Source organism: Carcharhinus amblyrhynchos, chromosome 19 (genome assembly GCF_965287045.1).
Source record: "Carcharhinus amblyrhynchos chromosome 19, sCarAmb.v2.hapA, whole genome shotgun sequence".
NCBI lineage: Eukaryota > Metazoa > Chordata > Chondrichthyes > Carcharhiniformes > Carcharhinidae > Carcharhinus > Carcharhinus amblyrhynchos.
In genome coordinates, this window is record NC_137342.1 from 43,365,396 (window position 1) to 43,377,426 (window position 12,031).

A 12,031-nucleotide genomic window follows, 5' to 3' on the forward strand; every position below is an offset into this window, starting at 1 on the left:
ACCTTTGGCTGAATCCCTTCCGCAAATAATAAAGAGACTTGCTAAGAACCTTTTGTGAAGTCAGTGCAGCTGCAGGGAAGTTCTCCCTGTTGCCTTTTCAAGTGTACAAACAGCCTTGCCGACAATTAGTTATTCACAATCTGCCCAGTTTCACTCAGTAGGGAAGTGGGGGGGGTCTGTCTGATTTCATACAGGCATTTGCAAATTGATCTCCCCCTCAACTGAAGAATTATATCCCCTTTTCAACCCTCATAATCACTGAAGAATTATACTCCCTTTACAACCCTCACAATGGCTGCTGTAAATCTCAGATGGCTAAACCTGGCCTCCTGTGTCCAACCTAAAGAGAAGGTTTTGAAACATTTCAAAACTTAAATTAAGTAACTACTGGTAACAAGATTGAAGGTTATTAGCCTTGTCACAATTGGGGGACTTTAACAAGACTAAAACCACTTGGCAATACGAGTAAAAAAAAATTAATAATTTTTCAGTTGCCTTTTGGAATTAGCTCTCAGAAGCTGCCATGACAGGAGTCAAGATTTAATGATAAAATGACTGAGGAGAACGGTGTGAGACAGAATCCAGTGATTAATGTACCAGCATCACAGGCTTAAAATACCTCACTGGAGGAGCAGAGAGAGTTAACACCAGGCTGGAAGAGATGCATTGATATGTAATGTTTTGAATGGAGCCAAGACGCACCATTCTACTTCACTGACTGAGACATATAGTTCCAATTAGCACAGGGAAACGGCTCGACAGAATGGATTGCACACTTGCCTCGACTCAACCCATCGGGTCCTCGTAGAATTCTGCATTCCTCTATTTGCCCGAATGTCGAGAACATCACTCTGATGTCGTTCTCGTTGCACTTTTTCGAAACCATCCCTATGAACAACTTTCGGTCTTCCACAGCTGGAAGGGCGGAGGAAAAAAGAAGAGAAAAGAGAATAGATAGATGGGGATTAGTGGCAATGTTTGATGGTCTTCTCCGGACGGGCAGCATTGCGCTCGCGCGATCGGCAGTGAGGTGAGGCAGTAACGAGATATCAGCCACAGCCCCAGAGCGTGGACCTTTTAAAAACCTCCCTCCAGTCAGCCCGCTGCCGATTTAGTTCAAATAACAAATCAAACTGTGAAAAATGTCTGCTGCCATCGCTTCCCTGCTCACCCCAAATCCCATGGGTGAGCTCCAACACCCCCACTGCTTTGAAAGGCAATCAGAAGGGATATGCCTACCTTCCGTTCAACAACCTTCCAAGAGCTTTGCAACAAAATCATTTATAAATTAATATATTTATAAGCACGTGGGCTAATTTACAGCAGGTCGTGTTCCAATACCTTCAGCGTTTAATAATGTGCATCTGGATTGTTCCACCTCACAACCCCAAACACTCAAAAACAGAAATCAAATTTACTGTAAAGGTGTAGGCTGTGAACTGTGTAACCCACAGCGATTTTTTCCAAAGAAATGCGAGCAGTGGAATCTGAGCACTTGAATTCCTCGATGGTATGGCTACACAACATCAGAAGGAGGTTCCCCAGAGTTTTAATAAACAGCGCGTAGTTAACAGGCCTTCCTTGGAAATTCAGAACCGAGCCTTTCTCGCCACGGCTCTGTGTCAGTGTTTCAAACAGGCAAGACTAAATTGGCACCACCTCAGGGTTCAACTGACAACAAGTTATCTGGCTGCATCGACAAAAAAAAATGCATATTTTAAAAAAAAAGGGATAGATTTCCAGTCAGATTCAGTGCAGTCAAGGACAGAACTGGAGTGAGAAAACTGTCACCAGCCTCCAGCTTGTTATTCTATTTCCAGAACTGATGGAGTCATCACCTAATCAACTTTTTTTTTTAAAAAAAGAGTGAGAATTTTAGTTTCTGTGAGCTTTAAGGACACAAAAAAAACCCCTGAAACTTATCTGAAAATGATAGATGTTTGCCGTTTTGGTAATCCAAAAAAAAATGCTAATTTAGTTAAAAATAAATGTGCCCTAATGTATACAGTAAATACATAGAAACAGGGAAAATAAGGGCAGGAGAAGGCCATTTGGCCCTTTGATCCTGCCCCGCCATTCATTATGCTCATGGTTGATCATCTAACTGATCGTGTCCTCCCCGCCCCCGCATATCCTTTGATCCCCTTGGCCTCAAATGCTACTTGAATGCTACCTTTTCTTGAAATCATACAAAGTTTTGGCCTCAATTATTTTCTGTGGTAGTGAATTCCACAGGCCGACCACACTCTGAAAGAAATTTCTCCTCCTAAACATTCTACCCTGTATCCTTCTTGCATCTACCTTGACTGGTCCTGTTAGAGTTTCATTGGTTTCTACAAGATCGCCCCCGTCATTCTTCTGAACTGCAGTGAACATGATCCTAACCAACTAATCGCTCCTCGTACTTCAGTCCCATTAGCCCAGAAATCATTCTTCTAAACCTTCTCCACACTCCCTCTAGGGCAAGAACATCCTTCCTCAGATAATAAGACCAAAACTGCACACAATATTCCAGGGGTGACCTCTCCAAGACATCCCTGCTCCTCTCGCTATGAAGGCCAACATACCATTTGCTTTCTTTACCTGCCTGCTGCACCTTCACGCTTACCTTCAGTGACTGGTGTACAAGGACACCCAGGTCTTACTGCACATTCCCCTCTCCTAATTTACGGACAGTCAGATAGTAACCTGCCTTCCCATTTTTTACGACCAAATCTCACATTTTTCCAAATTACACTGTATCTCAAATATTCTCCCTTGCATTTAAATTTCTTCCCACAGTCCAAAGATGTGCAGGTTGAGTGGATTGCCCATCTTAAGTTGCCCCTTCACGTCCAAAGATGTGCAGGTTGGGTAGATTAGCCCTGGTAAAAAGGCAGAGTTGCAGGGATGGGGTCGGGTTGGGCCTGGATAAAATGCTCGTTTGGAGAGTCAGTACAGGCTCAATGGGCCAAATGGCCTCTTTCTGCACTGTAGTGATTCCACGGCTTTAATTAGTTGAAATCTGCTTCTGATTTCATAGCTTCATATGTTTACTTATAAATCCACCTATCTCAAGCTTGAGACATCAATTGCGTGCTTATTGGTTGCAGCAAACTTCCCGAATGCATCTACTGCACACAAGAACATCACAGCACAAGTTGGGAAAAGGATGTTTAATTATTGAGAAGCCAGGGAAGAACTTGAAGGAGTAGAAGAAAATATAAGGTAAACCAGGGAACGGTGGTGAGACAATGCAAAGATTTGATTTGATTTATTATGGTCACATGTATTGGGATATAGCAAAAAGCATCATTACTTGCGCGATACAAAGCATACCGTTCATAGAGTGCATAGGGGAGAAGGAAAGGAAAGGGTGCAGAATGTAGTGTTAGTCATAGTCAGGGTTAGAGAAAGTTCACTTTAACATAAGGAGGGCCATTCAAAAAGTTGAAGGCATCAGGAAAGAGGGATTGAGGGAGGGATTATTGTCGCTGCACTAATTCACCAGATTCTCTATTTCTTTCCTGTACTCTGTTAAAGCCGGTTATGACTGCTTTATCCATTCTGACTTCAATAGCTATCATTCCCATTCTCTCTACAATGAAAATGGCTGCTCAGAAGGGCAACTGGATTTGATTACATGAAATGGAGGAACATTCTAGGAAGACTAGTGTTCCATAACTCAGAACTGCGTGATACAAAACGTTGGTTTCCCGTCTTCATGCAGATAGAAGGACATTGCCATGTCTTTCAATCTATAAACGAGTTGAAGCCCTCTCGGCTACGGACCAATACTTTTGTAGTAAAGCAAAGTGATCAGGGAGCAAGAACTCATTCCCCAACATGAAACACAGTTCCAAAATTAATCTAGTCGTGGTCTCAGAGGCTCCTAAGCTACACTTTTGTACAGTAATAAGATTGCATTTATATAGTGCCTTGGAAATTGAAGCGTCCCAAAGGGCTTCCTGCATCCCACACGGTGAATTACTGTTTGACACGAATCCTGGGCAACATCAGAGAATTCACAGGCTTACATTCTCGAGAGATGCACATTATCTTAAAGGCAGTCAGCAGCACTAAATGTAATGATTTATCCTATTGACTGCTGGCCATCCAACTCAATCCCATCAACAGGATTAACAGTGTGTGATAGTCCTTCAGCGTCAGAAAGACAGTTAGCGGGGAATTGATGATCTGCCACTCAACTCGCTGTGTTGACTCAATACTCAAACCGTTGTCTACTTCCATTCAGTACTTCTCAAAGCCTCAAGTCTGTGGATTTCTCTATCTCTTTCAGTCTCCATTCTCCAATTCTCAGGCTTTCAAAATCCAAGCTTACTATTGCCAAGGCAGTTTTGCAGGATTTCTGGCCAGATTTTTACATCTCCTTATTCCAGGGCTGCTGATAAATGTAATAACTACCCTAAATCATCGCTTTGGTTACAACGGCCAGTTCAGCATAGAGCAGGGATTGAAACTTGTGGCACTCCTCATCTGCATGGCTCTGTTGCAAACTGAGAAGTGCACGTGCCAAGTGAGTCATGGGGAACGATCCACGCCAACTACAAAGTTACTGGCAAGGGTTTTAACCTCTCTGTCGACACATGAAATGATGGATGCCGATCGCATTGCTTGCGATCAGTGGCATGATGAAAATGGCAATCACCTCGTCCACATTGTTTCCTTCCCCCAAAACCCTTTGATACAAAAGCCTGGTGCAACTCCAATGAGTAATCAGTCATTGTGGAAAGAGCCTCCAAAGTGTCTCATTTAATTAACCGGCTTCCTGTTTGTTAATGTCAACATATGGTATTTAATTACAGTCTGAAAATTCACAAGCATACTCATTATGAATTTTTATGACAACTTAATCTATAATTACTATTACTTGAAAACTGTTTTTTTCTCAGAGTCATTTGTTTTCGAAACTGCAATATTATCAAACATTTGAAAATGGATTGTTTCAAATCGCAATCTTCGTTCTGAACAGGATTCAAGATAAAGGAGCTCATCCTTCAATCACAAAAGTCAAAGGTTCTGCTCTCACACGGTTCGACTTGCAATTCCGGGTTTCTGTGACAGACAACTTTTGAATCCAGTAGTCAAATGTGAAATAGAAAGATTCATCAGCCCCATGCAAAGGGCACCGAGTCAAGACAACATAATTATTTTCCACGGGAATCAATTAGACTCAGTTAAGACTCCTCTGCCCTTCTTCATTATCACAAGGTTGCGTCTGTTGAAGAGTTCTATAAATACATCGCAAGGCTCAGTCTACTGAGGGAGGGCAGCACGGTGGCACAGTGGTTAGCACTGTTGCCTCACAGCGCCAGGGACCCGGGTTCAATTCCCGGCTTGGGTCACTGTCTGTGTGGAGTTTGCACGGTCTTCCGGTGTCTGCGTGGGTTTCCTCTGGGTACTCTGGTTTCCTTCCGCAGTTGGAAAGATGTGCTGATTAGGAGCATTGGCCATGTTAAATTCTCCCTCAGTGTACCCAAACAGGCGCCGGAGTGTGGCAACTAGGGGATTTTCACAGTAACTTCGTTGCAGTGTTAAAGTAAGCCTACTAGTGACACTAATAAACAAACTTTTAAAACCTATTTGTAGATAAATTTCACATGATTACCCAAGGCATGAAAACAAATCCTTGCACATCTCATCAAGTCAAGTGCGAAGCAAGAGTGATCGAAGGTTTTGGATGCACCATTGTACACGTTTCTGGGTGAGTTTGCCTACTGAGATCACATTCAGATCAGATTTACGCACTGGGTCCATGCACCTCCAGCTGGGTTGTGACCGGATGGATCTGCTCCAAAATACCGAGTCAGGTACCTTAAAAGTGTGAGAAGATTGAACGTGGATGCAAGTAAACCATTGTGCATTCAAATGCTCAACGTTAGGGTGCGGGCTGGGTGCCATCTTGGACATTTGATGAATTGTGTTACATCTTGGCTAATTCACCAGACTCAAGCGCTGTAAAAGAATGTGCGATGCTACCACACGCATGTCAACATCCAGAGGGCACCTCCACAGATGGGGGAATACATGCAGATGCATTTTTAGGAACAGCAAGACCATTAGGCCTTAGAAAACAATCTCCTTCTCATAAATCAACCATGTCATATCTGTCAGTACCCACTCTCTCCAAAAACTCATTTGTCTTGAACCCAGTTATACTGTCGGCTTCTGGGGCTGTCTCCCAGCCTCTTTTAAATCACTATTCCCTGAAATGAAAATGAAGGGGATTTGGCCAGTCCCTCTCAACTCCATCCCATGTTTAGTATACACACAAGTCACATTCCATTGACGTTCTGCCCTTGTACTAAGCCTGCCTCCTGATTCTGAATTAGTGGGTGGGGAGTTAGGCTTGGCACCTCTGGGTGAGGGCAAAGGGTGAAAAAAATACCAAGGAAGAGTTCATGTAAACTTACAAAGAGTGGGATATGAAGTTGTTGAGCTGCAATTAGTCACATTGTAATATGGGGCAGCATATTATGGGCAAAGGGGTGGGGTGCGGGGGGCAGTGGATAACTGCACCCCACCCCCCACTCAATCCATTGGTAGCAAAGTTGGTGTGGAGCCAATGAACATAACGCGCTGTTGGGGGTGGATAGATTTAGCCCGCCAGTGGAATTCCTGCCCCTCAGGGGAAGAAGTCACACCCTCGGGGGCTGCTAGGCAACCTGATTGACTAGCAGCTCCAGAGGTGCTGACTGTGCCACGAATGCATTAGTGGGTATTGTCAAGACTGTAAACAGGCCTCAGACCAATGTCTGTGGATCCCAGAGAAAAGTCCAGGGAGGGTTTGGGAATTTAAGGTTGTGGGGGGGGGGGGGGGGGATGGGTTTTTAGGTGGGTGGGTGGGGAGGGGGGACTAGTGTATTTTGAGTAGAGCAGTTGAGTAGGAACGAATAGGTGGGACTATTTTAAGATGATTTTCAAGTTTGCTGACAACACCACCACAGTGGATCGGATCTCAAACAAAGATGAAACAGAGTACAGGAATGAGATAGAGAATCTGTGAGCTGGTGCATCGACAATAATCTCTCCCCTCAATGTCAACAAAGCAAAGGAGATAGTTATTGACTTCTGGAAGTGTAAAGTAGAACATATCCCTGAACACTTCAATGCGGACGAAGTAGAAAGGGTCGAGAGCTTCAGGTTTCAGGTACCCAGATCATCAACAACCTGTCTTGGACCCAAAATGCCGACACTATAGTTAAGAAAGCCCACCAACGCCTTTACTTTCTCAGAGGTCTAAGGAAATTTGGCATGTCTGCGATGACTTTCTCCAACTTTTACAGATGGACTATAGAAAGCATTCTTTCTGGTTGAATTACAGCTTGGTATGACCCCTGCCCTGTCCAAGACTGCAAGAAACTACAAAGGCTCGTGAATGAAGCCCAGTCCATCATGCAAACCTGCCTCCCATTCACTGACTCTGTCTACTCTTCCTGATACCTTGGCAAAGCAGCCAACATAATTAAGGACCCCAGGCACCCCAAACATTCTCTCTTCCACCTTCTTCCTTTGGGAAAAAGATATAAAAGTCTGAGGTTACGTACCAACCAACTCAAAAACAGCTTCTTCTCTGCTGCCATCAGACTTTTGAGTGGACCTACCTCACATTAAGTTGATCTTTCTTTACATCCTAGCTATGACTGTAACACTACATTCTGCACCTCTCCTTTCCTTCTCTATTAATGGTATGCTTTGCCTGTCTGTATAGCGTGCAAGAAACAATACTTTTCACTGTATACTAATACATGTGACAATAATAAATCAAATCAAACCAAATCAAAAATTCTCTCTCAGTGTAACTGAACAGGCACTGGAGTGTGGCGACTTGGGGATTTTCCCAGTAACTTCATTGCAGTGTTAATGTACTTGTGACACTGATAAGTAAACTTTAAGAAACTTAATTTCTTAATTCCGTCCCCCCCCCACCCGTATTATGGAGGTGAGCATGGGGTGGGCATGTAGGTGATGGGGTTGGCACCCGCACCCCCCCTCCCCCAGGGCATGTCCAACCATAACATTCTGGTGACAACAGAGACTCAAATAAAAAGGCAGGAGTGGATACTAAGAACACAAGGTGTGCAGGAAAGATAAGGAAGGAACGAGAAGGGAATTAAACATAGAAGCTAGGAGTAGGCGAAGGCTATTTGGCTGTTTGAGCTTGCTCTGCCATTCTATATGATCAAGGCTGATCCTCTATCTCACTGCCATATTCCCGCTTTCTTTCCGTATCCCTTAATACCAGTAAAATCTAAAAAAATCTCATCTTTGAACACATTTGGTGATTTTTGTGGTAGAGAATTCCACAAGTTCATTACCCTTTGGGTGAAGAAATACCTCCTCATCTCAGTCCTAACTTGTCTACCCCGTATCCTGAGACTGTGGCCTAGATTCTCCGATCAAGGAAAACATCCTCCCTCTATCTAGCCTGTCCAGCAAAAGACGTTGATTCGTGGGGTGGAGCATTTATTGTCCATCCTTAATTGCTCTTGAACTGACTGGCTTGTGATGGGCTTTTAGTGGCCATTGATTGATGGATGACAATTTCACATGCAGGTTTCTGAAGGGGTTGAAGGGGTGGCTATTGAGAGGTCATTTCCCCAGTGGAGGAACCGAGAACACGGGAGTATGGTCTCAGGACAAGGGGCTGATTGCTTAAAGCTGAGATGTGGAGAAATTCCTTCGCACAAAACATTGAGTTTCTTTGGAATCCTCTACTGGAGGGGGTTGTGGATACTGCCACTGAATATGTTCATGGCTGGAATAGACAGGTTCTTGATCTCTCAATAGAATCATCATAGAATCCATCCTTACAGTGTAGAAGGAGGCCATTCAGCCCATCATGTTTGCACCGACTCTTACCCTGTGACCCCATGTATTTACCTCGCAAATCCCCCTGGCCTGCACATCCTGCGACACCAAACGGCAAGTTAGCGTGGCCAATCCTCCTAATCTGCACATCGTTGGATTGTGGAAGGAATGATGTGGAGATGCCGATGAAGACGAACATCAAGCCAAGGCCAGCCCCACACCTCCACTTCTTGCCTTCAAACAACCGCACAACCTCAAACAGATCATTGTCTGCAGCAAACTACTCAACCTTCAGGAGAACAGTGACCATGATACCACACAACCCTGCCACAGCAACCTCTGCAAAACATGCCAGATCATCGACACGGATGCCATCATCTCACGTGAGAGCACCATCCAGGAGTACATGGCACATACTCTTGTGACTCGGTCAACATTGTTTACCTAATACACTGCAGGAAATGATGTCCTGAGACATGGTACCTTTGGGAGACAACGCAGACGCTACAACAATGGATGAATGAACACCACTCGACAATCACCAGGCAGGAGCATTCCCTTCCAGTTGGGGAACACTTCAGAGGTCACTGGCATTCAGCCTCTGACCTTCAGGTAAATGTTTTCCAAGGTGGCCTCCACGACACACAACAAGCTGAGCAGAAACTGATAGCCAAGTTCCGCACACACGAGGACGTGTCAACTGGAATCTTGGGTTTATGTCACACTATCTGTAACCCTCACGACTTGCAAAATCTCACTAACTGTCCTGGCTGGAGGCAATACTAGTCATGATGTGAGTATGCCGGTGTTGGACTAGCGTAAACACAGTAAAAAGTCTGACAACACCAGGTTTTATCTGGTGTTGTCTGGTGGTGTTAAAACCTGGTGTTGTCAGACTTTTTATTGTGGAGACAATACAACATCTCCTTAACTTGTGCTTGGCCATCTCTCCACTCACATTGTCTGTACCTTTAAGAACTGATTACCTGTAAAGACTTGCACTCCAACTATTGTAAATTGAGTTTGTGTGTATATATATGCCCTGTTTGTGAACACAACTCCCACTCACTTGATGAAGGGGCAGTGCTCTGAAAGCTTGTGCTGCCAAATAAACCTGTTGAACTTTAACCAGGTGTTGTGAGACTTCTTACTGTGGGAGGAAACCAGAGCAGACATGGGGAGAACTTGCAGACTCTGCACGATCACCCAAGGCCGCAATTGAACCTGGGTCCCTTGCATTGAGAAGCAGCAGTGCTAACCACCATGCCACCCTCTAGGTCACCAATCAAGTGGTATGTGGAACGGGTGGGAAGATGGAGCAGGCTCAGGGCAACCTCTGGTCTACTCCTGCTTATATTTCTTCCAATCTAACATAAAACCTATGGAACTGCATCCACCTACAGTCAGTGCACTCGGGAGGAAAGGGAAAAACATACTGAGGGGGCATCAAAACATGACAAAAACGCCCAAAACAAAACATGCACAAAAATCCCATCCCCCATTCGTCAGTGCAGATGCCTTGCTTACCATTTGATTTTTCACTATCAGCAGGTTTCATCTGAATAGGATGATGCATCTGAAAAGAAAGAGAACTCAAAATTATTCTCTGCAACACAAAAAAAGTAAAATAACCGCTCCAAACAGACACAATTTTGAATATTCCCAGCTGAGCGTCGCCACAGAATAGTATCAATTCTCTCTCCATTATTTAAAATCACAATACCATGAAATGCAGTAGTTCAAATAAAAATGAATGCCCTTTTCTATTTTACAAGCAATTCCCCATCATCAGAAGGTGCTTATCTGCACATTTCCTCAATTATCTGTCAGAGTTTGTGTAGAATTATTCCCTAGGCACCAGCTTGCTTTGCCCCATTCATTGGTTGCCTCCAGTCTAGGTGACTCCTGACATTGTGCAAGAGTACAAAGACAGGCGATCGTGAACCGGGCACATGTTTTATATCCCTGGTATTTAAATCCTTTGGTTCCAACTCCCAGCCCCCAACAAATTCAATTCAAAATCCTTTGCCGTGCCAATTTCCCTATGGCCTTGCCCCACGCTCTCTTTGCCTTTTCCATCAGCCTCACATAGGTGAGGTGATGGCCTATAGGCATTATCGCGAGACTTTAATCCAGAAACTCAGCTAATGTTCCGGTCGGGGGTTCAAATCCCGCCACGGCAGATGGTGGAATTTGAATTCAATAAAAAATTATCTGGAATTAAGAATCGACTGATGACCATGAACCCATTGTCTATTGTCAGAAAAACCCATCTGGTTCACTAATGTCCTTTAGGGAAGGAAATTGGTCATCCTTATCCAGTCTGGGCTACATGTGACTCCAGAACCACAGCAATGTAGTTGACTCTCAATTGTCCTCGGACAACGACGAGGGTTGGGCAATAAATGCTGGCCAGCCAGTGACACCCTTGTCCCACAAATGAATAAAAACATCCTCTAACTTGACGCTTTTATGTATTTCCTTTCTCTTTACCCAACGATCTGTGGCATCTTTGGCTACTCTGTCCTATTCCTTGTGATTCCTCCCCCAACTTGCACTGCTCGAATAGATGGCTTCTTAGAAGAACAATGCCAATTTTACAGCAGGGCGGCCAATTGAAAACTTAGCCCTCTCTTCCTCTTGTGCTGATTCTGACAGACTTGAACATTCAGGTATCCAGCGTCTGAATTTATGTATTTCTCCAGCTCTATTGTTAATACAATGAACTCTGTGGCACCCAGGGTGTCTGAATCAGAACAAGATTACACTCATAAAGAATATTAAACACTTGAGTGCAGCTCTTTTTTTTTGCAAAACATAACACTTCTATTAGATTCAATACTGACCTATAACAGTTCCATGGCTCATACCCATTTCCTTCACTGCAACAAATAATGGGCAGTAAATCTGAGCAGGAAACTGTTTGAACTCTCAACCTCGATAAATTATGGTTTAAAAAAAACAACAGAAAATCAATATTACAGCACAGATGGTAGACACTAGTCACTTTGTCACAAGTGAATAAAGTTAATGGCAGTCTATAGACAAGTCAGAAGTAGAAGATAAAGCGTTATAAATAGGATGTTAATATTTGCTGGTGATCATCCACACGTTAGCCAGACTTGCAAAACCATTCCAGCTTTGAAACAAGCACGGAGGACACTTTCTGTCCCAGCGGCTCACCTCTCTGAGGACGGGCTCCTTTGCTATCTCTTGGGTC

At 44.0% G+C, this 12,031-nt stretch overlaps 1 protein-coding gene across 18 annotated transcripts in view; it reads right to left on the reverse strand.

Moving 5' to 3' along the window:
• Positions 1 to 12,031, reverse strand: part of celf2 (cugbp, Elav-like family member 2) — a 614,034-nt gene that overhangs the window by 74,504 nt on the left and 527,499 nt on the right. For all 18 annotated transcript variants that reach the window (XM_080207682.1, XM_080207689.1, XM_080207685.1 and 15 more), the window contains 2 exons: positions 10,339 to 10,387; positions 781 to 915 (listed from right to left, as the gene is read on the reverse strand). In XM_080207682.1, the coding sequence (XP_080063808.1) occupies positions 781 to 915; positions 10,339 to 10,387 (184 nt within the window). The remainder of the gene's footprint in view (positions 1 to 780; positions 916 to 10,338; positions 10,388 to 12,031) is intronic.